This window comes from Bidens hawaiensis, unplaced genomic scaffold (assembly GCF_021521415.1).
Source record: "Bidens hawaiensis isolate Kalapana, Puna unplaced genomic scaffold, B.hawaiensis_p1.1 tig00006913_1, whole genome shotgun sequence".
NCBI classification, from domain to species: Eukaryota; Viridiplantae; Streptophyta; class Magnoliopsida; order Asterales; family Asteraceae; genus Bidens; species Bidens hawaiensis.
In genome coordinates this window covers 562,296-588,499 of record NW_027491474.1, presented here as the reverse complement: position 1 = coordinate 588,499, position 26,204 = coordinate 562,296, and the positions used below count along the sequence as shown (strand labels likewise).

General features: G+C 35.6%; 3 protein-coding genes, 1 long non-coding RNA gene and 1 pseudogene across 6 annotated transcripts in view; 2 read left to right on the top strand and 3 right to left on the bottom strand.

Annotated features, from left to right (window-relative positions):
* Positions 1-346: 346 nt before the first annotated feature.
* On the bottom strand, positions 347-2,758 carry LOC143633905 (uncharacterized; annotated as a pseudogene).
* Positions 2,759-5,803: 3,045 nt separating this feature from the next.
* LOC143633908 (uncharacterized) overlaps positions 5,804-26,204 on the top strand; it is a 254,244-nt gene continuing 233,843 nt past the window's right edge. The window contains exon 1 of the long non-coding RNA XR_013153754.1: positions 5,804-5,819. This is a non-coding gene — a long non-coding RNA (uncharacterized LOC143633908). The remainder of the gene's footprint in view (positions 5,820-26,204) is intronic.
* Positions 9,065-18,073, bottom strand: LOC143633904 (uncharacterized). Of its 3 annotated transcripts, none has more exons than XM_077102117.1 (4): positions 18,055-18,073; positions 11,734-12,075; positions 9,601-9,830; positions 9,065-9,459 (listed from the first exon to the last, which is right to left on the bottom strand). In XM_077102117.1, exons 1-4 carry the CDS (start codon positions 18,071-18,073, stop codon positions 9,181-9,183), a joined length of 870 nt encoding a protein of 289 aa, XP_076958232.1. In that variant the 3' UTR covers positions 9,065-9,180. The 3 variants fall into 3 exon arrangements, with proteins under 3 accessions (XP_076958232.1, XP_076958234.1, XP_076958233.1); XM_077102119.1 differs by lacking the exon at positions 18,055-18,073 and having other exon boundaries at positions 11,734-11,867; positions 11,898-12,120; XM_077102118.1 differs by lacking the exon at positions 18,055-18,073 and having other exon boundaries at positions 11,734-12,120.
* Positions 19,726-22,000, bottom strand: LOC143633857 (uncharacterized). Its single transcript, XM_077102081.1, has 8 exons — positions 21,839-22,000; positions 21,706-21,763; positions 21,461-21,640; positions 21,297-21,377; positions 21,033-21,196; positions 20,711-20,847; positions 20,522-20,637; positions 19,726-19,974 (listed from the first exon to the last, which is right to left on the bottom strand). The coding sequence occupies exons 1-8, from the start codon at positions 21,997-21,999 to the stop codon at positions 19,726-19,728; spliced, it is 1,146 nt and encodes a 381-aa protein (XP_076958196.1). The 5' UTR covers position 22,000.
* LOC143633856 (protein GAMETE CELL DEFECTIVE 1, mitochondrial-like) lies at positions 23,588-24,760 on the top strand. The gene is made up of 2 exons (XM_077102080.1): positions 23,588-24,493; positions 24,572-24,760. The coding sequence occupies exons 1-2, from the start codon at positions 23,855-23,857 to the stop codon at positions 24,758-24,760; spliced, it is 828 nt and encodes a 275-aa protein (XP_076958195.1). The 5' UTR covers positions 23,588-23,854.

Below are 26,204 nucleotides of genomic sequence, written 5' to 3'. Positions count from 1 at the left end.
CCACCGCAATACACGGGTTTTACAGACCAAATTCTCCATGCAGCGTATGTGGGAAAATCAGTGTCGTTACCATTACGACCTTTTTAACATGTTAATTTTTTTATATTATAAGTTATATGAGCATCGCTACTGTTTTCTTCATTGGCATATTATTCTTTTTTATTTAGTGGCACTATGCTAATGAATTTAACTCATACCAATTGAACTCACATTAGTGCAACGTCACAACATGACGGGTGTAGACATATCCAACAAGCATCGGCGCAACACGCCGGGTAAAACACTAGTTTAATACATACATGCCATTATCATTATCACGTAACATAGCCACACAACAAGTTAGAGTTTAAAGTGACGGATAGATAGGTACGCCCAATAAGCTTACTCCTGCCTCTACAATAAAAATATTACCCGTCACGTAATATGATGAGTCATGGATTAAGTAGCAAACCAACGACGTCAAGGGTGGGTTGGTAGTGCCAAGCTTTCTTAACGGTGCTACTTTTGAAATCACATTTTTACCCACTTCATTTGCATTAGTTCCTCCGTGCGCTCAGATTTAAAAAAACCGGGACATATAGAGTTTACCCTTATTTTGTGTTTTCCAAGTTCCATTGCCATTACCTGCAACAAGTCATTGTTTAAAGTCAAAAACCTAATGTTATTATCGCGTTCTCATATCATGCATAATAATAGTAAGAACATCAATAAAAATAATTTAAACTATACATATAGCTTTGTAAGCATCCATTGTGATTGTAAAGTTAAGAGTACGAACTTTTGTCATAGTATCAAGGGCTGATTTTAAAGAAGCATACGCAACAGCTCCTGGACTATATGCACGTTGAAGCCCAGTAATTGAAGAGATGTTGATTATAGATCCAGCATGACTGAAAGCACGCATTTGAAGGCCAACATACTTTGAGACCAAGTGACCAACCATGATCCTTTTACATTTGTCCTAAAGGTTTTATCCCAATCTTCCTCTGACCAATCCAGTAGACTTTGTACAGGACCTAGATACACAACACAACATCATAAACTAGTTAGGTAGAAATACAAACAGACATATGTGTGTATATCAGATTCAAGTTAAAAATACTAAATTGTTTAAATGTTTATATGTTGTTTAGTTCACTCTGTGTGATTACAATGTTTGTGAATTATTATGAACTATGGTGTACTCAGTCACCGAGGAACGCACTATTTGTGAAACAACTAAAATATAATAATTTATTCACCTAGCAAAAAATATTTATTTATAATCAAAACGTAACAGATGGCTTTTGTCCTACCAATATTGTTCGTTTTGCCTCAGATGGATTGCGCAACCCAGAAATGTAACTGTGGAGTTTTCATCTACTCCATAGCCAGCTACGCCCAAGATGCATTGGTGACTTAAGAAGCAAAACATTTTTTTGAACAAGGATCTCTCATGTCCACAACTGATGTGAGATTTTCTAAAATGTTATATCAACATTTTCACAAGGAGACTTTTACTCGACAAGCTGCCGACTTGCGTGAATCTTTGCAATAAAGGTATTGATTTAACATGCATGATGTGTCTGTCTTGCACTAATGAGATAGAAACATTGCTACCGGGACTTGAAGATCGATTATAGTATGACTAAATATAGATGGCCCCATGGTGATGAGGCCGACCAATATGGTTATACGGCGACCTGGCTAGATTCAAAAAAATATCTAAAACTAAAAAAGTGGCGGGAAGTTTATTTACACGTTTTGGTGGTGATTTGGAAGACTCGAAACAAAACTATTATCAAGACAAACAAACATAATTTACTTCCGTTTAGAACTTTTCTTTTATGTGGACAATTAGCCGGAAACATAAATTAATTTTTCTTGGGTAAAATGATTAAAGAACCCTCTTCTTTATAATATAGAGCTATACTTGTTTGGTTAGAATTTTCTAACCATCATGATTTTATAAAAATCTTTTGGTGCTAAAATAAAAAAGAATCGTGTTGTTTTCCATAGATTAGCAACATATTAAATTAAATACAATCTATAACAACCGTAACAAAAGATTATGACAAATACTAGTAAGTAGTAATAATGATAATACTATATTTTTTGTGACTTCGTACGACAATTAAAAACATTATAAAACCATTAAAAGTCGAGTGTTTGTTATATAATCTAGTGAAATCAGCTTCTATGTCATTTTTACACTTTTGCAACTCATATAGATTTATATATTTTTCTTAACAGCTAAATATACATCCTTTTAATTATATCATATAGATAATCATTAAAAATACCCGTAATACCAGCATTATTGATCAAAACATCAATACGACCAAAAGCATCCCACGCCTTTCTCACCGATGCTTCAATAGCCGGACCATCAGCACTAACATCAAGCTCCACCGATACTGCCACTACACGGTTGTTTCCGTCTTCATATTTGTTCTTCCACATATCCAAGTTGTTAATTCATTGCATAGAACCTTTAGGCGGTCCGTTCGGCGGGCGGAGGCAATGATCTTGCAACCGGATTTGGCTAAGTCCATACAAAATTCCCAGCCGAGCCCAGAAGAGGCGCCAGTGACCATCACGATCTTGCCACTAAGGTCTCGACACGGTTCCATTTCAAAGGTGGCTACAGTTTATAACTAGATTTTCAAGTGTTATATAAACTAGCAACATAAAGAGAACGTGGTGTTAATTTGACCATAACATCAAATTGATTTAGTTTTCATTTTGTTACTACTAAAAGAAAATATTGTGGCACACTATTTTAATGTATTTATAAAATATTGGGGCTATTTTAAACCGTATAAAAATTTCTTTAAACGACACAAGTGATGTGACTGGGTAGTGAGGATGTGGGAAACCCGTAGGCTGATGCATAAAGACCATTTCAGATAGGTTCTCATGTAATAACACATTCTTAACGTCCAATTGATGGTTATGCCAACGGTGAAACAAAGAAATGTTTTAAGACGATACGAATGGTTGTCGGTTTTACAAGCGGTCCAAACTTCTCCTCACAATCAAGAGTGGCATCCGATTTAATTTTATGTTTAGAACTCCACACGCTGAATTACATTCATGTTCGATTGATGAGGTACGTACAACTCCCATGTCTCATTTTCGATAACTGCATTGACCTAATCTGTCATGGCATGGACCTAAATTGGGTTGGCTAAGGACTGATGTTTTGGAACAAATAGTTCAGTGATCATTTGCTGGGTTGATGGAGGAGGGCCCAAATAGTTTTTGTGGGAGTGAAGTTTGGAACATGTTGTATGAGGAGGGAACGAGATGGGCTGATGTTTTGGAAACAGGTTGGGAAGGTGATTGAGGTGGGCTTGGACTATTGGTGTTGTGGGGAGAGGGGGCGAAGAAACTGTTTTATGTGGTGGATGAGGATATGTCTAAAACAAAGAGGATGTGCCGGGCGAGGTGTTAGAGTGTAGAAATCGTAGGATGGAGGAGGGTTATGTAGGATGGCAAAAGAAAATATGATCTCGTCAGAAATAACATGATCGGATACTATTATTTCCCGAGTAGATAGTTCATAACATTTGTACCCCCCCCCCCCCCTCCAGTTAGCGGGGTAGCTGAGAAAGACACAAGGAGAGGACCGGTTTTGTTGTTCATTGATAGATAAAGAAGGGAGAAGTGGGTAGCAAAAGACAATCGAATGTGTGAAGAGTGAAGACGAGTATAGATTGGGTGTTTGCAGTATAGAAGGGAGGTGGGGGGCATGGTTTTGTTAAGTTTTTCTAATAGAAAATTTCTAGGTAAGATATTGGTGAGATAAATGACAAGTTGATGAATATGGTGCCAAAAAAAATGACGGGAACAGAAATAACTTGCTTATTCAAAAATTGTAGTAAAGAAAAACTTGGGATGCCCTAGTATTTTGTGCCAGATATCCTATGATAATGCAGCAAAGGTTGTTTGTTGGACTTGTGAACTTGGTGTCGGTCGAAAGGGACACTACAAGAAAACCGAGCATTAGCGGCGACTTCTAAAAATGTCGCCGCTAATGCTCAATCCGTGTTTTCCCCTTCAACAATATATCGCAGCCGTTCTTTACATATTAATCCAATGGTTAGGGTTTCATAAGTGAAAACCCGGGATATTTCCCTCCTCCAACACAACACCAGGTCATCCACCACCGTGACCTCACTACTCAGCCTCACAACTCACCCTCACCGCCACCTGCAACTCACCCTCCAACTCAGCCTCGCAAGGAGCGCCACCACCGCTTACCCTCCTTGCCGTCGTCATCCGCCACCACCGCTGTACCTCCTAACTTGCCGTCGTCATCCAATTGCCGGAGCGCCACCACCGCTGCTCCTCATTTCCGTCGTCATCCACCACCACTACAGCCGCTGTCACCCAACCAGAGCACCACCACCGCTGCCATTTCATCCACTGCCGTCATCCACCACCTTTTGTTAAATTTTGGTTAGTTGCAGGTAGATTTGTGCTTATATAAACGGATTTGTGTTCGGGTTCGTTTGATTTTGCTAATTTGGTTTGATTACTCTTCAATTATGCACTGATTTTGGGTTATATGAACTGATCTGTATGAATTTGCTCGATTTAGTGGTGATTTGGGCTTAATATGAACTTATTTGTGTGTTAGCTTGTTTAATAAAAATGCTTTTTATTAGATTTGTGCTTAGGTGATTTGGGCTGATATGTTTAATATGAACCGAGTTGTACTTAGATTTGTGCTACGTATGAACTAATTTGTATGCATGTGTGTTAGCTTGTTTAATAATTGAGTATTAGCCCGGGAGTAGAAGTACGCTCGTTTAATAATTGAACTAATTTTTGGTTTTAGTTTAAATATGTTTTTTTTAAGTATGTTTACTTTGATGAAATGATTTTTTAGGTTTAGTTTCGGTGTGTGGCGAACCTAAATGAAGAAAAGTATGCTATTTTGTTGTATTTGAGTGCTGACGAATTTATTTTTTGGATTAGTTCTGGTGTTGTAACGCGATACTGCATCATGCCTCCTATCGATAGAAGTTGTAATACCGCCTTTAGGATTTGCATCAACGTGTTCAGGTCATGAAAAAGACGGGCCTGCACCAACTCCGCCTATGACACAGGTATGAAAACAGATATGCTTTTCTTGATTTTTAAGTTTGTATTTCGTGCGAAGTATTTTTCTTTTTAACTTACTATATGTATACTTCATTGATTTTGTAGGATCAAATCAAGCTAATGTTTCAAGACCCGGCCTTCATAAATTGTTTTGAGGAGTTTATGAGTTCGAGAAAGTCGTCACGCTCGGCGGACGAAGATAGTAGTGGCGATGGGGATGATGACATGAACTAATTGGGTTTTATGGTAAGATGTTAACTAGAAATTGTATTTGGACGTGGATGACTAGCGGTTTTATGTTTTATATATGTTAGACAAGATAACCATGAATATTGGTTTTGGACAGGTTGTGTAGTTTTTTATGTATGTTTAAGACAAATGGTGTGTTTTATAAATTATTGCTTTTTTGTCTCAAAATCCAAAAAATATGCAGGAAGTTACAAGGGAAAAAAAAAACAAAAACTGCACTACGGAGCAGTTACCTTTAGCGGCGACACTTAAATTTTTAGCGGCGACAACTAAAGCATTAGCGGCGATATGGAGGTACTAGCGGCGAGGCATTGCTGGCGACACATTAGCGGTGACATGTCGCCGCTAAAACTTTTAGCGGCGACAATTGACAGTATTAGCGGCGACAAATGTCGCGGCTAAAAGGCCTTTTTCTTGTAGTGGGAGAGCGGATAGAGGTCGCTAGTACTATTGTTGCCGAGCAGAGGAATTCGTGTTAGGTAGTCCTTCCCTAGAAAACCAAATGGGTCAAATTCAATAAAAATCATATTATCAATAGTAAGGTGACGAATATATAAGAGGTTTATAATGAGATTAGGTGCATAAAGGACATTATTGATGTGTAAAGGCTTGAAGGTAGTATTGAGTTTTGTATAGCCGGTCCCAAGAATAGGGATTTGAAACCATTGCCAACGACAATATTGTTCGGAATGTGATTATTGAAATAAGAAGAGAGAGTGCCTATCCTGTTGGTCATGTGATTGGTTGCACCGGTGTCGAGATTCCACTGAAGATCCAGTCCAACATGATGATATGTAACGCCTGCTCAAGGTTAGTGGGCACATATTGGTTTGAAAACTGAGTATAGTGGGCTTGTTGAGATTGGGTTAAAGGGTCCTGGTTATGGCTTCACGACTGGGTTGTGGTGTTGGTGAAGTGACAACGATGTGCAAAGCTGTCCCGGCAGTGGAAACATGTTTGGCTCGGTGGGGTTCTTCTAGGGTTAAGCACAAGCGGGCCTCGAAGAAGTCTTGTGAGAACGAGTTATGGAATTATAAGTTAAGCTTGGTTCCGGCAAAAAATAAAACTTCAGTAAGTAAGTTTAGGTCAAAACAGGTTGTAAGAAGGTATCTTTGGTTCTAGTTGAAATGAATCTTTTAAGGGAAAAAAACCTTTCAAACCTAGTTCACTGCTATTTTATGGCGGCTATTAGCTAAGGGTAATAGCGGTGCTGTCGACGACAATACTGGTGGTGGCGACGACAACAGTGCAAAGGCGATGAGGTGGTGTCAGCAATGGTGTGAAGACAACGGTGGTGACAACAACGAGATGGTACCCCACAATAAGTGGTGTAGTGGTTCGCGGTGGTGACATTGGTAGTGCGCACCGACCCCTTCTTCAGTTGTAGATGTTCGGTAGCGCGTAGCTTAGGAAAATGTTCAATCGGGCCTTAAGGAAACATCTCGTTAATTAGCCTAAAACGGTTAGCAAATCAAATTCTTTCTTGTTGCCTGTTGTTTTAGTCTTGTTGTTCAATACTTCAATATGCATGTTTTGGATGCCTTAGTTTTATCGTTTTAAGTTGCAGTTAACTTGCATATTTAGTAAAATAAATTAATATTCAACATGTTTTCACATGTTCATTATGTTTTGCATATTTGATCAACTTATAACTTAAGGTGGAACTAAAAACTTAACTAGCTAATTCAATTTTATAGTCATGATATATTTTGAACTGTATATAAATTCCTAATTTTAACTAAATAAAAATTACTGGTTGGTTTAAGTTATGATATTTTCTCTAATTTGTTTTTTTATATATAATATTTTACAAAACGCATGTAATTAAGCAGAGATTTAGCACTCTAATTAATTAACTGATGCAAAATTCAAAAGAAGTCTGGTTGACCTCATAAGTCAAACTACAACATGCATCTCTATTCCAATTATTAAAACCAGCATCATATAATTTGTTTTCATCCAAACATTAACATCTGATTATGTCAAGTAATCATATTATCAAACCTTACAATTTGGAACCACAAAACAAGGCTTTACTCAAGGCCATTGCGGCTTTCGACTCAGTAGCCATTAGATCAGCCCAGATGTTTTCTGATAAAATCACCAGCCAACATGAGCTTTTCCCCACTCATTCTTTTAAACTTCTGTAATAATTAATGAAAATTTTGAAATCAAATTATGACCTTTGAGGCACATGATTAATAAATCTAGATATATACAGCTGTGTTAAAATTTTTAAAGTTTTTATTATACTTTTAACAAACTTAGTATCAAGATTGAAGGATCAAACACGGGTTTTGTTAACGTTATGTAAATATTAAGTCAAATGAGTTTTGACTAGATGCACTTTTGAATGATGAAATAAACAAGAGTACTTTCGGGTGTAAATATAGTAAGGTTTTTAACTTTTAAGTTATTTTGGCTCGAGTGGGTTCTCATTAAAATCAAATGTCCGCTCTAATACCCATGATTACCCGCTCCCCCGTTAAATTTGAAAGTTTACGTAAATGCACTATCTTTATAAGATTTAGCCACATAAATTAAATGTTATATAGGATATATTTGTATCGTTAATGTACATAACTATTTTTCCTTATAGCATGAATGTTACAAGATTCAGTGTATATAATATTAGGGGTGTGTTATTGTATAATAATAGCTTATCGTACATTACGTAGACGACCTTCCAGAGCATTAGATTACAAAACACGCGTTGACAGTTTCGTTAACCCAAAACTAGTTCGTGATCAAATTCATCGATTACAAATCGATTCTAATCCAAATTCTGAACTCATCGCTCTATCTCATCCAATTTCTAAACCCTAACTAGAGCTTAATGTATGAAATCTCAAAAGTAAAAATTCAAAATCAAAATAGAACGTTGTTGAACATCAAGAATCTTCAAATTAATAAAAAAATTAATGATTTAATCAATCGAATTGATGTGTAAAAAACTTTAGAATCATCAATCGATTATGTAATTGCAGATTAATACACTCAATTGAGCTCTAATTAAAGCTCAAAATATTATGTTTAAACAAAAAGCTAAGAATTTCAGTACAAAAATCTAAGAAATTTAAAACAAAAAAAGTTTAGAAAAAAAAAACTAAGTTCAAAACAAAAGTCTAAAAAGTTTAGAACAAAAAAAGTTCAGAAGAAAAAAGTAAGAAGTTCAAAACAAAGTGTAAGAAGTTTAGGTTTAAATCCTGATACATTCAAGGTTAACCTAAAACGTTTAGGCTTGTAACCTAAAATATTTAGGCTTAAATCATGATACATTCAAGGTTAAAACCCATCACTCAACACTCAAAATTGATCGACTGAAGCTTCAAATTGATGATTAATTGGATCAATTTCAAGGTTAACTGATCAATTAGATTCATCAATTTCAATTGGTCAGTTTGATCAACTAACCTGTGAACAACGATCTGGTCGTGGCGGAAGAGGATGGTGCTCGGTAGACGATGGTCGCGCCGTTCGTGTTTTTTCGACGAGTTGTCGGACCCTCGTTGTTGAATTCGATGATGGTGAAGGAGGTGTGTTGATGCCAGCAAGTGGTGGATTGGTGGTGGTGGAGATGGCTTGAGGGAGAGCGACGGGGCAGATGATTGTATTTGTGATTTGGTGTTCTGAAACCAACGTTCTATGTGTTCGCGTACGTAATGTACGATAAGGAGTTAATGTATTGGATTCTTTATCTATAATATTATTCGTCAAAAGAAAACAAAACTAGAATAAATGCCATATTTATTTAATTTGAGTTATACGTCTCTAAAAGATCTTATTCAACACATGTATCATTATCATCATAGCATAACATAGTGACACAAGAAGTTGAGTTTAAAGGAACGAATAGATTGGGACACCCGACAGGGTTAATCCTGTATCAACGACAAAAATATTACCTGTCACGTAATATGATGAGTCATGGATTAAGTACCTAACCAATGACGTCAAGGCTGGGTCGGTAGTGCCAAACTCTCTTAGCGGTGCTGCTTTTGAAGCCACATTTTTTAACCACTTCTTTTGCATAAGTTCCTCCGTAATCTCTGATTTAAAAAGGCTAGGACATATAGAGTTTACTCTTATTTTATGTTTTCCAAGTTCCATTGCCATTACCTGCAAGTCATTGATTAAAGTTAAAACCTAATATTATTATCGCATGCCCATATCATACGTGATGATAATAATAATAATAACAATTTAAATATGTAAAGCTTCGTAAGCATCTATCGTGATTGTAAAGTTTGGAGGACAAACTTTAGTCATAGTATCAAGGGCTGATTTTGAAGTAGCATACGCAAGACTTCCTGGACCATGTGTACGTTGAAGGCCAGCAATTGAAGAGATGTTGATTACAGATCCAGCATGATTGAAAGCACGCATTTGAAGGCAAACATACTTTGAGACCAACCATGATCCTTTTACATTTGTCCTAAAGATTTTATCCCAATCTTTTTCTGACCAATCCAGTGGGTTTTGTACAGGACCTAGATACACAACATAACATCATAAACTCGGTGGACATACAGGCAGGCGTATGTGTCTGCATATCTGATTCAAGTTAGAACCACTAAATTGTTTAAATGTTTATAAGTTGTTTAATTCACTCTTTTTGGTTACAATGTTTGTGAATTATTATGAGTGATGGTTTGTTCATTCACTGAGAAACACACTATTTGTGAAACAAGTAAAATCTATATCTATACTATATAATAAAAAAGTTTTTGAATGCCACATGTCATCACATTAGAGTGCTTCTTACAAAAGTTTTCCTCCTCTCCCTCAAATTAAATACATTTCTTTCTTATTAATAATTTTATATTTTATTTTTTCTTTAATAACTATTTGCTAATTTAAAGAATTTAATAACATAAATATATTAATTTGTTTTACATAAATATATTGAATTAGTTATTAATAATAAGCTTTTATAAGTAACTAATTTTCACATTGATTTTGAATAATTATTTCAAAAATTAAGGTTTTGAATATATTATATTAGTTAATCAATATTAATGCTTAATGAATGATATTATTGGATGAAGAGCTAGCTTAATTAAAAAATTAAAAATTTCAGTAAACTTTAACTTATTAAATGTATATGATTATTTACTAAATTACAAGTTTCTTCATTAAAATCCTTAAAAGATAATTTCATTATTTATGTATTCTCAGCGTTTATGTTAATTTAAACGAGCGGGTTTCTTTAACTGATTAAAGGATCAAACATGGTTCAACTTCTAGGGCATGGAGATCAATTATGGTATGGCTAAACATAGATGACGAAGATGAAGATGAAATCATGTTGTGGGTTTTATGTCAAAAGACGAAATTCACGTGAAATTTGTCTGGTCAGATGAATTAAAAAAAACATGAAATTTTACGTTTTTTGAAAACTCACAGGGGAGATGAAAACAAGACCAAACATCACGAGGGAGATGGTTTTCGCGGGAGACGTTTTTCATACCAAAACTAAAATAAACGATAGATTTGAATACAAAACTAACAAATTGTGTCAGCTCTTTACACGTGTCAGACTATTAGTGGTGGGCGAAAACCGTCGGCCGCCAGGAGTTTTCGATTGATTATTGTTGGAAATTTTTCAAAAATTAGCATACTTTGAGTTTCTCTCTCCTACTATGACCTATTTTGAGAATTCTCTCTACTAGGAGCAAGAGTTGGAGAGTAAGCAAGTATTGGTTAGTATAAATAATGGTCTTATGCACAAGTTTTATTTGTGTTTTTTGTTCTCAATTAATTCGACTTGTGATTAGTATACAAGCGTGTAATTTTGGTTGCTCGATCCAATTATTTCCAGCAATAAAGACTGTAATAAAAGTTTATGACAAATACTAGTAAGAGGTAATAAGATTATAAGAATAATGATTATAAGATATTTTTCGTGACTTCATACAACAATTAAAAACATTAAAAAGTGTTAAAAGTCTAAGTTTGTTATATAATCTAGTGAAATGAGCTTTTGTTGCTTATATACATTTATATTCTTTTTAACAACTAAGCGCGTGCCCTTTATATAATACTAATACTAGCTTAAGACTCGTGTGCTACACGGATAATTGATGAAAAAAATAATATTTAAAATTATTAAGCAAAACACCAAAAAAATAAACAATAAATTATCATGCATGTTAAGAAACAATCAGTGTAAAATAGTGTTTAAAACAATCAAGATATTAATTTATTTAGTTATTTGAATGCTTTAAATTAGTATTTAATAGTTATTAATTAACAAATAAATGACAATAAAGGATTTTAGAGATTTAACTGGTTTTAAATTGCGAGGATTAATGTGACAGTGACAAGTGGCAAAATATTATATGTTTTTATTAGAGAGTATAGATAGATTATATAGATGATGACTAAAAATACCTCTAATACCGGCATTATTGATCAAAACATCAATACGGCCAAAAGCATCCCATGCCTTTCTCACTGACACTTCAATGACCGGACCATCGGCACTAACATCCAGCTCCAACGGCACCGCCACTATGTGTTGGTTGCTACCTTCTTTTTCGTTCTCATGTATATACAAATTATTAATTTTGTCGCATAGAACCTTGAGACGGTTGGTTCGACGGGCGGAGGCAATGATCCTGCAACCAGATTTGGCTAAGTTGATACAAAATTCCCAGCCGAGCCCAGAAGATGCGCCAGTTACCATCACGATCTTGCCACTAAGATCTAGCGACGGTTCCATCTCAAAGGTTGCTATAATGTTTCTAACTAGATTTTCAAGTGTTAAATAAACTAGCAACATACATAATCTTCTATTTGTGTCATAGTCAGAGACGTACAACGTGGTGTTAGTTTGACAATAAGTAACATTAGGCCAAAAAAATTTTTTATTGAAGTTGATTTAGTTTTATGTTGTTATTCTTTGAAGAGCCTACTCATGAGATGGACCTCTTGAGCAGTCTCCAGCCCAATAACAATAACAAGCCTAACAGCCAGAGGCCCAATAACCCAAATGTTCTAGAAGCTTACTTGGAGAGAAATGGATTTGGAGGGAAAATGTCTCCTATGGATTTGGAGGGAAAATGCCTCCTGGGGATTTAGAGGGAAACTAACCACTAGTTATATCATGTAATACCTCCCCTTTATATAAAAGGGAGGAAGGAATCATGTAAAGGAACATCACACATCCACTGATACTTACAAATACAACATTTGATCACCATTCTCTATATCTTGTTAGGCACCTTACCCCCTCGTGGGAATAGGTTCCAACATTGGCGCCATCCGTGGGACCTCTTGATCACGGGTCTCATTAAACCTCTAAAAGGTCGATCAAATCCACCAACACCACCGTTGTCTCACCTGAAAAAGGTTTTGGTTCGTCCGTCCACTGTTTCGGTAAACAAGCACCAACTTTGTTCAGGATCTCCGACGTAATTTCCGACGCCGGAATCGTTTTTCCGACTCTTTGGAATATTCCGTGAAATCAAGGATCTTGAAATATCCTCTGGCGGGTCTTGAAAAGCCGGACACGACGACTGCTTTCAGCCAACAAGGCACATGCTCGTATTCTGGTACTAATTTCAACCACTTCGGCAACAGACCACCGCAACCGCCACCCCTGGTTCCATCGGAACCAGCACCGTCACTAAGTCTATAGCACCCACAAGTGCGCATACATATCGGGAAGATATAAAAAACACCGGTGGACCATTTTTGTTTGAATACGATATGGAGGTTGTAGACATTACAGCCGAAAGGCCCGAGATAACTACAGAGTTCATATGAACTCACAGAGACGCTTTAAGAGCAAGCATCGAAGAGCAAGAGTGGGAAAAAAAACTTCAAGTGTCTACAGTTGATTTAGATCAACATAAGTTTAGGGAAGCGAAGAGGCTCGGTTTTGAGCCCATTCTACCCAGGTGCACCACTTCAACTCAGTTTGGAGTCCCCTTTCGCACACGTTCAAACTCATTTAGTTCAAGACAACAAGTCTTCTAGTAGGATCCCGTCCAGCGGAACAACAAAATCTTGCCGAAATATTTGGTTGACTCCGGAGATCTCGACAGCACCTTCATTCTTAATGAAAATAATCGGTTTGTTCTCTTCATCATGTTTGCGTTACTTTAGCACACCGTATAGGTTACAAGAATTGTTTTACATCACCATTGAGGTTTGAAGTTCCAGAAAACGCATCAAAGTATGAGTTTCTATTGAAAATAAAATAAATATAAAACTAAAAAGTAAATGAAATGGAATAAGAGAGAATAGTCAAATCCTACATTACCCTACTCTTATTCTAAGGCCACAATCTATTCTATGTATAAAAAAATTGTTTGAAAAGAATCTTGGTAAAAGTATGGATTTAATATTCATTTGCTACTAAAAAGGGAGACATGGTAATATAAAAGGTGATATAAAGTTTGCTTTTATAAAAGGAGATGTGACTATACATGCCCACATGCACCATTATTTAAAAAAAAAGTGAAGTGATCATATATGCATGTGTTCTACATTATTTAAATGTTGCTTTTGTACTATATGTTATAAAGAAAGTATTTAAGGTAACACATCTCTCAAGGAGTCCCTTCTTGGTCAAGTCAACAACGAGTCCCTTATTGACGAATTCTTGGATAGTGAAGTCTCTCGATAAACAATTGTTTCAGAATGAAGTTCCCTACTTAACCATTCCTTCAAAATAAAGCCCCCTGCTAAACAAGTCCTTCAGAAGGAAGCCCCTTACTAAAAAATCCCCCCTGAACGCCCCGCCTACTAAACCATCTCTCTGGAGCATACCCCCTTAAAAAATAATTCATTTAGAACGAAGTCATTCACTAAAAAAAATCTCCCTAGAACGAAGCTCCTTACAGAAAAATACCTTTAGAACAAAGCCTCTTACAAAATAGTTCCTTCAAAACAAGGTCTTACTAAACATTCCTTCAAAGCCCCTTCCAAGAAAAGCAAGTCATAATGGAGCCCCTTCCAAGAAGGAAGCCTCCTTTCAAGACAATCCATTCATAATGATGCCCCTTCCAAAATAATCCCTTCATTATAAACACTCCTGCTAGATAATCCATACTAAAGCCCCTTTCCATATTACAAGAATCTTTTTCAATGAAGGAGATTCCCTTTCCAAGGGATGAGGTGTAAAAACTTCCTTCCACGAAGAAAAAAATATCATTTGGGCAAAAGTCATCTTCAAAGGAAAACAACCTCTACCAGATTTTCCTTTTCAAGAAGAATAGTCCCTTTCCAATGAAGGAAGTATTTGAAAAGTTCCTTCCGTGAGGAATGAGAGACCTTCCGTGAGGAAGGAGAGGCTTCTATAACAACTTTTTGTATTACAAGATTTTTATCTGAAGGAGAAGAATCCCCCTCCAAGGGATGAAATGTTCAAAGGTACTTCTTTTCGTCAAATATCCTTGCTACATCATAACATCCCGTACTACAAGAGTTTTCTAGAAAGAAGAGAAATCTCTGTCTAGAGGATGACACACGTGAAAGGTCAATCCCATGCAAAAGAAACCCGCTCCCTACACCAACATGGAGCTGGGGGACTAATTTGACATTGCACCATTGTGTCGTGGGTTTTCGTCATCAAAAATTCTTTACTAAGGCAAGGGGGACCCCATTCATCAGCTTTTATGCATAAAGACGTATCTCATAAAGAAATCGCCATCTTAAAGAGACTTCCAAGAAAAATAGTCCCTTTCCAATGAAAGAGGTATTGGAAAGTCCCTTCCAAAAAGAATGAAAGTCTTCAACACCTCATGTTTTAAGAGTTGTCCTTTTAAAGAAGAAGAGTCCCATTCTAAAGAGTGACAAAGTCTCTATGAAAGGAAAAAGGCCTCCTGTAATAGCACTTAACATCCCAAGAATTTTGCAAAGGGAAGAAACCTCCATATCAATATTAACTTTTATCATAAGGGAGTGGGCCCCTCCCATTATCCCCTTCCATCAGTCCTTTCATCATCCTTCATGTGTAAGACTCCTAACGTGTATTAAAAATATGATTTTATATTTATGACTAACAAATATAATTGGTCAATCATTAATTATAATTCCTCCATGTGGGATAAAGCCCTCTTTAAGAGGCATAAACTTATAATTCCCCCATTGGGATAAAGCCCTCTTTAAGAGGCATAAAACTTTTAATTCCCCTATGTGGGATAAAGCCATCTTTAAGAGGCATAATACTTATAATTCCCTCATGTGGGATAAAGCCCTCTTTAAGAGGCATAATACTTATAATTTCCCCAAAAAGGGATAAATCTCTCTTTAAGAGGCATAATACATATAATTCCTCATAATGGAAAAATGGCATAAATTCTCCTTTATGAGTGTGAAAGAAAGGCCCGGCTGAGGGGCTTGGATTCATATACAAAATAGTCCCATCTATGAGGCTCAATACTTGTAATTTCCCTCGAGGAAAATAGCCTTATGCACGAGGCCCGGTAATTATAATTTCCCCAGAGGAAAATAGCTCCTTCTAAAAGGTTTGGAACTTACATCCCCTCCCCCAAGCAGGAGGTATAACCTAAAATGTGCTCAAATTTACCGTGGAGTCGAAATGCAATATTCACTCACATCTTTAACGTGATTCATTCATCTTAACCGACAAGAACTTTTAGAAGAAACATATAGAAAGAATTAAAATCACAATGATTAATGCTAGTGGTTTGATACATTTTCATCATTTATTATCACATTGGAAATTGTCTAAGCCTTAGTTTCTATGTCCAATACTAGTAAAGCAAGAATAGCATGATCATTAATAGAGCATGTTAATCGGTTACTAACAACTTTGGTAAGGTTATTCAACAAGAAGAGATTACGTGCAAGCAACATAGTAACTCAAGAAAGAAAGCTTAACATTGTCTTGGTTATGATAAAGAAACTTAGGCTTAAAAGTCCCTTATCCCAATCATAAATAATTAGCATAAGGGACTGGGGTACTTGAAGAGGTAACTCCAAGATCGGGCCCATTGTATGGGGGTGATTTTAGATATGCATAATCTTTGTCTCGTCCATGACTTCTCCATCTCGACTATACTAGGACCAAATTTGAAAAGTCAAAATAGAAGAAGGAACTCGTGTTTCCATTGAGGTAGATTTAAATTATCAAGAGAATTGGATCAAGATCATGTGAACTAAGTATCACCTACCTCAACCAAAATATCAAAAGAGGATCTCGCCCAAAACTGGTCCAAGGAGTGGGTTTAAAAGGGATGAACCTATCCCGTATGTAATAGATGAGCTAGGACTAGATTAGTCTCTTATCTATATCAGAATAAGGACTAGGGGGACTTGCAAAGCCTGTTGTGAAAATAGGTCTCCGTCCCATTATGAGGTCCAAGTCAGGAAAGCCCAGAAGAAACCAAAATACTTGGGGAGTTCTAGTTACTCTAACCAAACATCCTACCAACCAGATATGAAGGAGATAGGAAATGCAACTTTGAAAGTAAGAAAAGGGAACAAGCAGTTATGAGAAAGGCTGGCGAGTCGAAAGGTGTCATCACATCTTTGGGGGAGCGTGAGAAGCTTTTTTAGAACTGTCACCAGTTTAGGTATGGGCCTGACGATGGGCTGAAAAGATAAAAGGGGGATTGGATAATTTAAGTCAATGAAAAGTCCGAGTTGGTTCATCACCATTACCACAGATGGGGAGACCTGATGAAGCTACCCTAGAAAGAAAGCCCAAAAGAGAGTAACCAAAAGACCCCCCAAAATAACTAAATGAAATCAAAGGTTCCAGAAGGATTAAGGGCCTGTCCGATCAATCTAAACAAGTGGTGATATTAACCCGAAAGAAAGGATTAGAATAGCACATGTTGCTAGAATGGATGGGGCCTAAGTTAAAGAGAACAATGGACCAGGGGAAAGCTCGTGGGACAAGAATCAACATATAATAGTTCCATGGATATTCCTTTTGGTATCAAAGACACCCCCCGGCCATATAAAGGTCAATCAGAGAATAAGGAAGATCACACAAGAGGTCACGATGGAGGAAGAATAGAGACTTGTTGTGAGTCCATTGTACTCGTCATAAATAACGAGCACAATAGACTGTGGGACTTGAAGAGCCTACCTCGGAATTGGACTCTGGAGGTAGGCTAAAATCCATTAAGCAAGAAAGAAGGCCCAAAGCTTAAGGGAGAAAAGGAATACACAACTGGCCAGGTACCAAAAGCCCAAAAAGAAGAAAATGAAGAAAGACACGAGCGACAATAGTTATTAAGTGTATTACCCGTATCATAAATAACAAGGGTAATAGACTGGGGGACTTGAAGAGCCTACCCATGAGATGGACCTCATGAACAGGCTCCAGCCAAGTAACAACAACAAGCCCAACAGTTAGAGGCCCAATAACCCAAATGTTCTAGGAAGCTTATTTGGAGGGAAATGGATTTGGAAGGAAAATGTCTGTTATGGATTTGGAGGGAAAATGCCTCATGTGGATTTGGAGGAAAACTAACCACTAGTTACATGTAATACCTCCCCTCTGTATAAAAGGGAGGAAAGAATCATGTAAAACAACATCACACATCCACTAATACTTACAAATACAACATTTGATCACCATTCTCTACATCTTGTTAGGCACCTTACCCCTCTCGTGGGAATAGGTTCCAACATTATTAAAAGAAAATATTGTGGCACGCTATTTTAAAGTAGTTATAAAGCAACTTTTGGCATGTGGACGTTTAATCTGTGGGACTTTACAAAATCAACTTTTTGAATATTTTTGCATAATTGCATGGTTTAATAATAGAATTAAGGTCATGTATGGTTTAATAATTCTTGTATAAATTGTGTCTTGTCTTTACTATTTGATACATAAGTTTTTAATTTTATGTGTACCATTTGTAATTAAAAGAAACTTGAAATTTGGAGTGTCCTTAACGGGAATGTATGATAGCCATGAACGCGTGCTTTGAAGGTATGGATAGAGAGGCTATTAAATGATATTAAGGTGTCTACAACTGCTTCGGTGGTAATATTTTTTGTAGTTAGGAAGCAAACTATGAGGTAATCACTTAATATAAGCTGCAAAGCTTTACAATCACACATCATAATCATATCTACACACTCTTATCTATTTTTATCAAAGTCGTTTTTACCCGAACCAAAATGATTTGGCATGTAAATGAAACGAAGAACACGAACATACAATCAAACAATTTTTTTTGTTCATGTTCATCCGTTTAAAACCTAAAAGAACAGTTCATGAACATAAATGAAGACATATAGTGATTTTATATTTGGGTATTGTTGATAGACTTTCAAATGTTAAGATGAAGGTTCTGACTCCATAAAACAATTAAAAACATTATAAAAACGTTAAATTTGGTGAAATGAGCTTCTATTTCATTTTTACACTCTCGTTACTCGTATACATGATGACTATCAATACGGCAAAAGCATCAAGCTCCACCGTTACTATACGATGGTTGTTGCCTTCACCATCGTTCTCATGTACATCAAAATTATTAATTTCATCACATAGAACCTTGAGGCAGTCAGCTCATCGTGCGGAGGCAATGATCCTGCAACCGGATTTGGCTAAGTCGATACAAAACTCCCAGCCGAGTCCAGCAGATGCACCAGTAACCATCAAGATCATGCCACTAAGGTGTCGCCACGATTCCATATCAAAGGTTGATCTTTAACTTATATATCAAATTCCCACATTCATTTAAATGGTTTGTATTATTCATGACTTAGAGCCTAATTTATGGTTTTGGATCCTTTTTTTCAGTTTCATGCACGCCTGTTAAGGATTTGCCTAGTCTTTACTTTGTGCATATGCCATAACGAAACAATTGGTTTTCTCGTTTGTTGATTTGTTACATTGAATATATTGTTATATGTGTCTCTCCTTATATCGCAAATTTCAAGTAGCTTGAAGCCAATGCCCCCTCTAGGCCTCAAGCAATCGTCGCACAAGTACTAAAAGATTTGCAAATCGAAACGTTTATTGTTTTAGTCTAGTAGCTGATCAGTATACAAGTTTTGAAAGCAGGTTATACTTAATATTAGCCTAGTCAAATCAAAGAAACTATCATTAATTTTAGCCGCACCATCCGGTTAACGCCCAAGAGGCTAAAAAATTGGGGCCCATCATCACTGGCAACTAATCACATCTTTTTTCTTTGATATCTAGTTCAACCTAGTTAACCCACAACACGCTTTTTAAAAGGCTGGATAGTTAAAGGCTTAAAGCCCATTGCTTACGCGGCAATAACATGATGTTAATGTGGCGTTTTAACTAATCTTACTAGTTAAACCATAACACATTTAATATAACACCGCATGCCTAAAGTAAACTGCAATAATAAGTTTAACCAAACATTAAAAACTGATCAGTACAATTTCGAGCCAAATTATCATATCATCAAAACCTTACAATTTGGAAGCACAAAACAAGGTTTTACTCACGGCCATTGCGGCTTTTGACTCAGACGGCCGGCCCAAATGTTTTCGGATAAAATCACCAGCCAACATGAGCTTTTTAAGGTCGACATTGGTCTTCACACCGAGCCCGTTAAGCATATATACAACATCCTCCGTCGCTACATTACCCGTAGCACCTTTGGCATACGGGCACCCACCAAGGCCCGATACCGATGAATCCACCACATTGATTCCCATCTGTTTATAATAAATAAAATATCAGAGATGATTCAGAATGTTTATTAGAGGAGTGCATTAAACGGAAAAAAAGGATCCAAAACCAGAAAAACCGAAAAAACCAAACTAAAAAAACAAACAAAAACGATGGCTTGGTTTTATGTTTCTATAAAATTCGAACTTACAATTCGTTTAACCAAACCAAATGAACGGATTTTCATTTTTTTTTCAACAGAAATCAAAAAACCAAACCGAACCAAATTTACATATTTTTATTTATTATTTCAAGCAATTTATTAAAAGTTAGTAAATATGTAACTCGATTATCTTAGAACAAATGGATAATGATCAATTAGTTATCAATTCACAAAATGATTTAGGCGCCAATTAAATATTTTGGACCAATTTTCTCTTTCGGCCCAACATTTTCAAACTCAAGCAGCAAACCCGAAGCCGAAAAAACCAAAGTTTCGGTTTTTGGTTCGGTTTTAGCCCAAAACCAAACCGAGCCATGCACACCCCTAATGCTTATAATAAAAAATAATAATTTTTATTTCTTTGATCTTACTTGGAGGGATACAAGAATATTTGAAAGGGCTTGACCATAAGTATCATGAAAATGTACAGCAAGTTTTTCTAACGGTACGACATTTTTAACGGCCTCAATCATAGGAACAACAGTACCTGACAATAAGAAAGTGGTTTGAGATGTAATATATAATTATTATGAGTAATAAATTAATTCACATGATCATACCAGGTGTACCAACACCTATGGTGTCACCAAGGGAAATTTCATCACACCCCATTTTATAAAGTTCATCTGCAACATATGCAACTTTTGATGGATCCACATAGCCTTCCATTGGACATCCAACAACACAAGATATATACCTGGTCAAAATGTTTCTATTAGTCAAACTAGCTTCAGAGGTTATTAAAACGAAATGGGGAATTTCCGAACGAGTCAAACGGGCCAGTTTAACGTATATATGTGTCTGTGTGTATGTATGTACATGTATGTATGCATGCAAATTTATACATATCTATGTATGTATATGTAATCTTAGAGGAAATACCCGCGTACAGGGATGGAGTGTTTTCTTGCAGCAGAAGTAACATCACGATAACGGGCAAGACTTTCATCTATACTACAGTTAATGTTTGACCGTGAAAATGATTCTGAAGCTGCAGCAAACACCGCGACTTCCTTCACTCCTGCTGCAAGAGCCGCCTCTAATCCCTGTAAAACGGCCATAACTATTATCGGTGCCCGTTTGCTATAAAAAACTGTGGCATTACTTCTGTTATTATTAACTATCAGCAAAAGAATACAACTTAACCTTAAGATTCGGTGTTAGAACAGGGAATCTAGCACCACCAACACTTTTAATTGCTTCAATTACATCCTTTGCGTCAGCCAACTACATTTTGAATTTTTATAAAATATTTTAATTTGAATTTAATTAGAGATACAAGCAAGACTTATTATTATCATTATTGTCACCTGTGGGACCCATTTTGGTGAAACAAAACTAGTAGCTTCAACAACTTGCAATCCTGAATCAACCAGCATTTTGATCAATTCAACTTTTACAGAAGTCAGTACGATATCTTTCTCGTTTTGTAATCCGTCTCGGGGACCGACCTCCACTATCTTGACATATCTTGGAATACTTTCTAATAACTGCAGTGTTTACAAAAAAATTATAAAAGATAAAAAAAGGGATTTTTAATGGACCGAAATTGTACCTTATGTTGTGTATTTGTTGTAATAATGTCATTTGACATGAACCTATGTTGTTGATGTCTGCAATGAATAACACATTCTATAATAAGGTTCAAGTACTCTAAAGATATCCAATTAATAAGGACACATGCTTACATATGACTTTTGGGCTGACCAAGATTCCCTGTACTCGCGTAACTTGCATCTGCAATTTCATGCTTTTGGGAAGCTAATGGCATCAAAGAAGTTGGATTATATTTGTGGAGAAGAAAAGATTTCCTTTTGGATAAATGACCAATGATCTTAGATGATAACATTAAGTTAGTCTTCTTTACTTGCAGTTTACCTGAATTTCAAAAGAATAAAAGAAAACAGGTAGCACTCATTTCTAGATTGGTTGATACAATAGTTATGTGCTAGATGTAAAACAAGGTAATTCTTTTTTTATAAGAATCTCAAACTAATAAGATATAAAGTTATGAACCTCCAAAGAAAACAGATGGCTGTTATGAATTTAGTTCTCATCACTGTCGTAATTAGTCACTGATTAATCAGTGATCGGTATCGGTTCGATTTCACTAAATCGGACCAACAAATTGGTAGTTGGTCAAATCCTGTCAAAATCGGCCCAAATCGTTCAACATCAGTCAAAATAAGTATTTATACAATTCCAACAGTTATCAGACGGCAGTTAAGAATTCAGTTAATTAAGTTGAAATTACTTTCATAGCAAATATCAGTTGACCAAATTACAAGCTTTGACTTCCGATTTCAACAGCTTTAATTACAGCAATTTCAATCGGGCAGACCAAAATCAGACAATCTAAAACATGCATGTACGTGTATGATGATGATCGAATTGCTCGAAAAGAATGTCTGATGGTTACCTGAATCAGAAGTTAATCGAGAGATTGTGTGCGATTGGTACGAAATTGTATATGTTGAGTTCGATTGATGCCGTGATCATCCACAACACGGATGTGCAGAAATAAATTTATTAGGGTATCAATATATATGGATTATTATTATTATTATTATTATTATTATTATTATTATATTGGTTCCAGTATTTTTTTTATTACAATTTTTTTTCACCAAGAGGAGAAGGCTAACCATATTATCCTTATCACTCATTTGAAGGTCAATTACGGTAAAACCTTGTTAGAATCGCATTTAAATTTGAGATATTACGATCTTTGAATTGAATCTTCATTTCCCTTTCGATGTTAGTTGAGCTAAAACTTGTTGGATGTTTTTCGGTTTTTAATTTTAGATTTTATTTTCTTTTCAACGTTTATTATTTTTACATTGTAAATAATAATGTGTTATAAATTTGGGGTGTGTAAGAATATGAAATTTTGAAAGGAAACAAAAAAACTGAGTGATTGGTTTTATTATTATTATTTTTTAAATTGAACATACGTTTAAGTTTGGGTTTTACATGTAATAAAACCCAATCAAATCGAAATTATAGATTTTTATTTTTATTTTATTTTAAGTCATATTAATTGCGAATTAGGTTTATTAGTTTCCTATTTGTGAACTGAATTATTCTATATTAATTTGTGTATTTATTTAAATTTAAAACTGCTGTTGACAAAATCCACAATCGAACGCAAGTAAGCGGGTGGGTGAGTATGAATTTTGTGAAATTAAAACAACCATGATAATCTATCTTATTCAGTTCTTAATCTCCGGCACACGTCTCACTGTTTATCTTTTACTTATTGGATTTGTTATATATTGACATCAGTACTTGATACTTTGTTCTTTGTTTCATTTTGCAGAAAGCTCATTATATATGCTCCACTTTAATTCCACCAATCTAATCAACTACAAATGAGTTTGTGTTGCCTGTAGCATACCTGTAACTGACTTATTGTAACAAGAATATATGCATAAGTTTTAATGAAAAATATAGAATTAATTTCAATTTTAAAAAGCAATGGATTTATAATGGAACATATTTGTTTTCTCTGTTGCAACTCGATTTTGGCTTCTGTACAAGATTTTGGAATTAATTCCATCATTGGGCCTTAGGAAATCTTTTATTTTTATTTTTTGCATTTAACATTTAAGAAAACTAGTGTTGGATCATCAAGAAGCAGTGAATAAGCTTCTTTATTTTTGGATTTGTAATGTTCGCTTGCATTGTTGATTTGCTTGCAGGAGATGAGGAACTTGTTTGGTTTATCTTGTCTAGTGAAAAAGCATCAATCAACAAAAATCTCCTCCATGACAAGGAGGCTGCTATCAACCAAGTCGAGTGAATGGAACGACGCGTGGGAAACAGCCTGGCTCCCTGATGATTTATCTGCCAAAAACAGAGCACCATGGGAAACGGATGTCAATTTTTCTATCTCACAGGATAATCTGGATGCGGATACAAAGGCCTTTGTCGAAGATATGACTGATAACTGGGAACAAAGGAGAAAGAAAACCAAGAGAGAAGAAGAGGAAGAAAGACTCGTGAAGTTAAAAGAAGAAGGGATTTCATTGGAGAACGCGAAGAGGGATTACAGAGTTGACAAACAAAGGCTTCATGCCGGTTTATGGGTTAAGGAGATTGAGAAGATGGAAGAGGCTAAATTGGCTCATTCTATCGATGATCATCTTGACAGGTTTCTTGACACCGCTTCCGAGATTTTTGAGTCTGGAACCAGTAAGTCAAAAGATTTGAAAAATAAGCCCGATGGATGGGAAACAACAGCAGCCGAAAAAGGTGTTGGAAACATATGGGAAATGTCTCAAAGAGAAGAAGACATTCTTGTTCAAGAGTATGAACATCGCATTGCTTTCTCCAAATTTCAGGTCCTCCTTTATTAATTAATATCGTGTTTGTTTGGATAAAAGAAGTTGTTTTTTGACGACTGTTGTATTGTTTTGCAGATAGCTAGTTTTATTAAGCAACATATATTCAGTCGAAGGAGACCGATTGACGGATGGAAGTACATGATTGAAGAGCTGGGACCGAATGCAAGAAGAGGAAGTAAAGGGAGTGTTTCAAGATTACCTAGTCTTGCTGATCCAGCTACTCAACCATTTAAGGAGGACAAGACCAACACAAGGGGAAGATAGTTCTAGTTGCATGTCACCAGTTAGTTGGTAACTTTATAATTCATAATTGTGTTTTATTAAACATATGAAATGTTAATGAGGTTTGTTACATACTTTGTTCGGTTTTGGCTTTGCATGTAATAAAAACCGAATCGAATGGAAGCTATAGATTTTCTTTTATTCTTCTTTTTTTTTTAAGTCATTTATGAGAATTTATAATTACGTAACTCAAATATTTAAGCTGGATTGTACAATAATCAATTAGTTATTAGTAAAAAAAAATGATTTAACCTCAACTTCATTATTTTGGAGCATTTTTTTTCCACAAAAATTTTTAAGCTCAAATGATAAAACCGAAAAAACCGAAACCAACGGTTTTAAAAAATCAAGGTTTCAGTTAGCCCAAAATGATCCAAACTAAAGCGTGCACACTGCTATAAATGTTTAATTTTTTTTAAATTAAACAAATAAAACATATTTGAAATATTAAGATAATAGTGAAGAGAAAAAATCACTAATGCTAACCAAGTTTCATAATTGATTATAGGAAAGTTGGATTTTAATAATCCCAATTTTCTGTTATTGGTCGATAATAATCCCAACTTAGTTAATAGCCACCAGTGGTCCCAAATTTAAAAAAGTTAGCTAAAAATGGTCCCCCGTTAAAAAAATCTAACTGCGTTAAGTTTTTTCCGAATTTCAAACTGATTTTTTAGGGCTTTTGATCGGAAGAATGATATGAGTCGATAAATGTAAAACTTAGCTCGAAACAATACTCCAAACAACTTAATTTTTGTTAATTTGAAGTTCAAACACCCGATTTGAAGCACTAATCAAGCCATTTGAAACATCATTTCGAGCTAAGTTTTACGTTAATCGACTCGTATCCTCCTTCTGATCAAAAGCCCTAAAAATCAGTTTGAAATTCAGAAAAAACTTAACGCCGTTAGGTTTTTTTTAACAGATGACCATTGAGAGCCAACTTTTTTAAATTTGGGACCACTGGTGGGAATAAACAAAGTTGGGATTATTATCGGCCAATAACAGATTAAAATTCAAAAGATTAAAACTCTGATTCATACATGTTCCGTTGTCTTAATTTGAAAATTTTTTAACATATAAAAAAAATTCAAAAGATTAAAACTCCTAATGCAAGTTGCAAGTTGAATAAAAAAATTCAAAAGATTAAAACTCTGATTCATACATGTTCCGTTGTCTTAATTTGAAAATTTTTTACGTATAAAAAAAATTCAAAAGATTAAAACTCCTAAAGCAAGTTGCAAGTTGAATGACTTTAAAGCGCAAGTGAATTTTGACTTATTTACGTAGGGTATTTGAAAAACTTGGCTACTGTCATAACAATGATAAAGAAACTCCCAGATTGTTATGTTGTAAAGGAGCTTTTCGAAATCGTGGAACTTTGCACCTTTATTTGTCTAGATGTAGTTATCCAACCCACATTTAG

Bases quoted from the DNA above. Each gene is read 5' to 3' on its own strand.
- LOC143633856 (XM_077102080.1), top strand. From the start codon at position 23,855: ATGAGGAACTTGTTTGGTTTATCTTGTCTAGTGAAAAAGCATCAATCA. The intron at 24,494-24,571 runs GTCCTCCTTTAT...ATTGTTTTGCAG, and splicing joins TTGCTTTCTCCAAATTTCAG to ATAGCTAGTTTTATTAAGCA.
- LOC143633857 (XM_077102081.1), bottom strand. From the start codon at position 21,999: ATGTTATCATCTAAGATCATTGGTCATTTATCCAAAAGGAAATCTTTT. The intron at 21,764-21,838 runs GTAAGCATGTGT...TATTCATTGCAG, and splicing joins GGTCAGCCCAAAAGTCATAT to ACATCAACAACATAGGTTCA. The intron at 21,378-21,460 runs GTGACAATAATG...TTCAAAATGTAG, and splicing joins CACCAAAATGGGTCCCACAG to TTGGCTGACGCAAAGGATGT.
- LOC143633904 (XM_077102117.1), bottom strand. The intron at 9,831-11,733 runs GTATTTTTAGTC...TTGTGTATCTAG, and splicing joins CAATAATGCCGGTATTAGAG to GTCCTGTACAAAACCCACTG. The intron at 9,460-9,600 runs GTTTGTCCTCCA...AATGACTTGCAG, and splicing joins CCCTTGATACTATGACTAAA to GTAATGGCAATGGAACTTGG.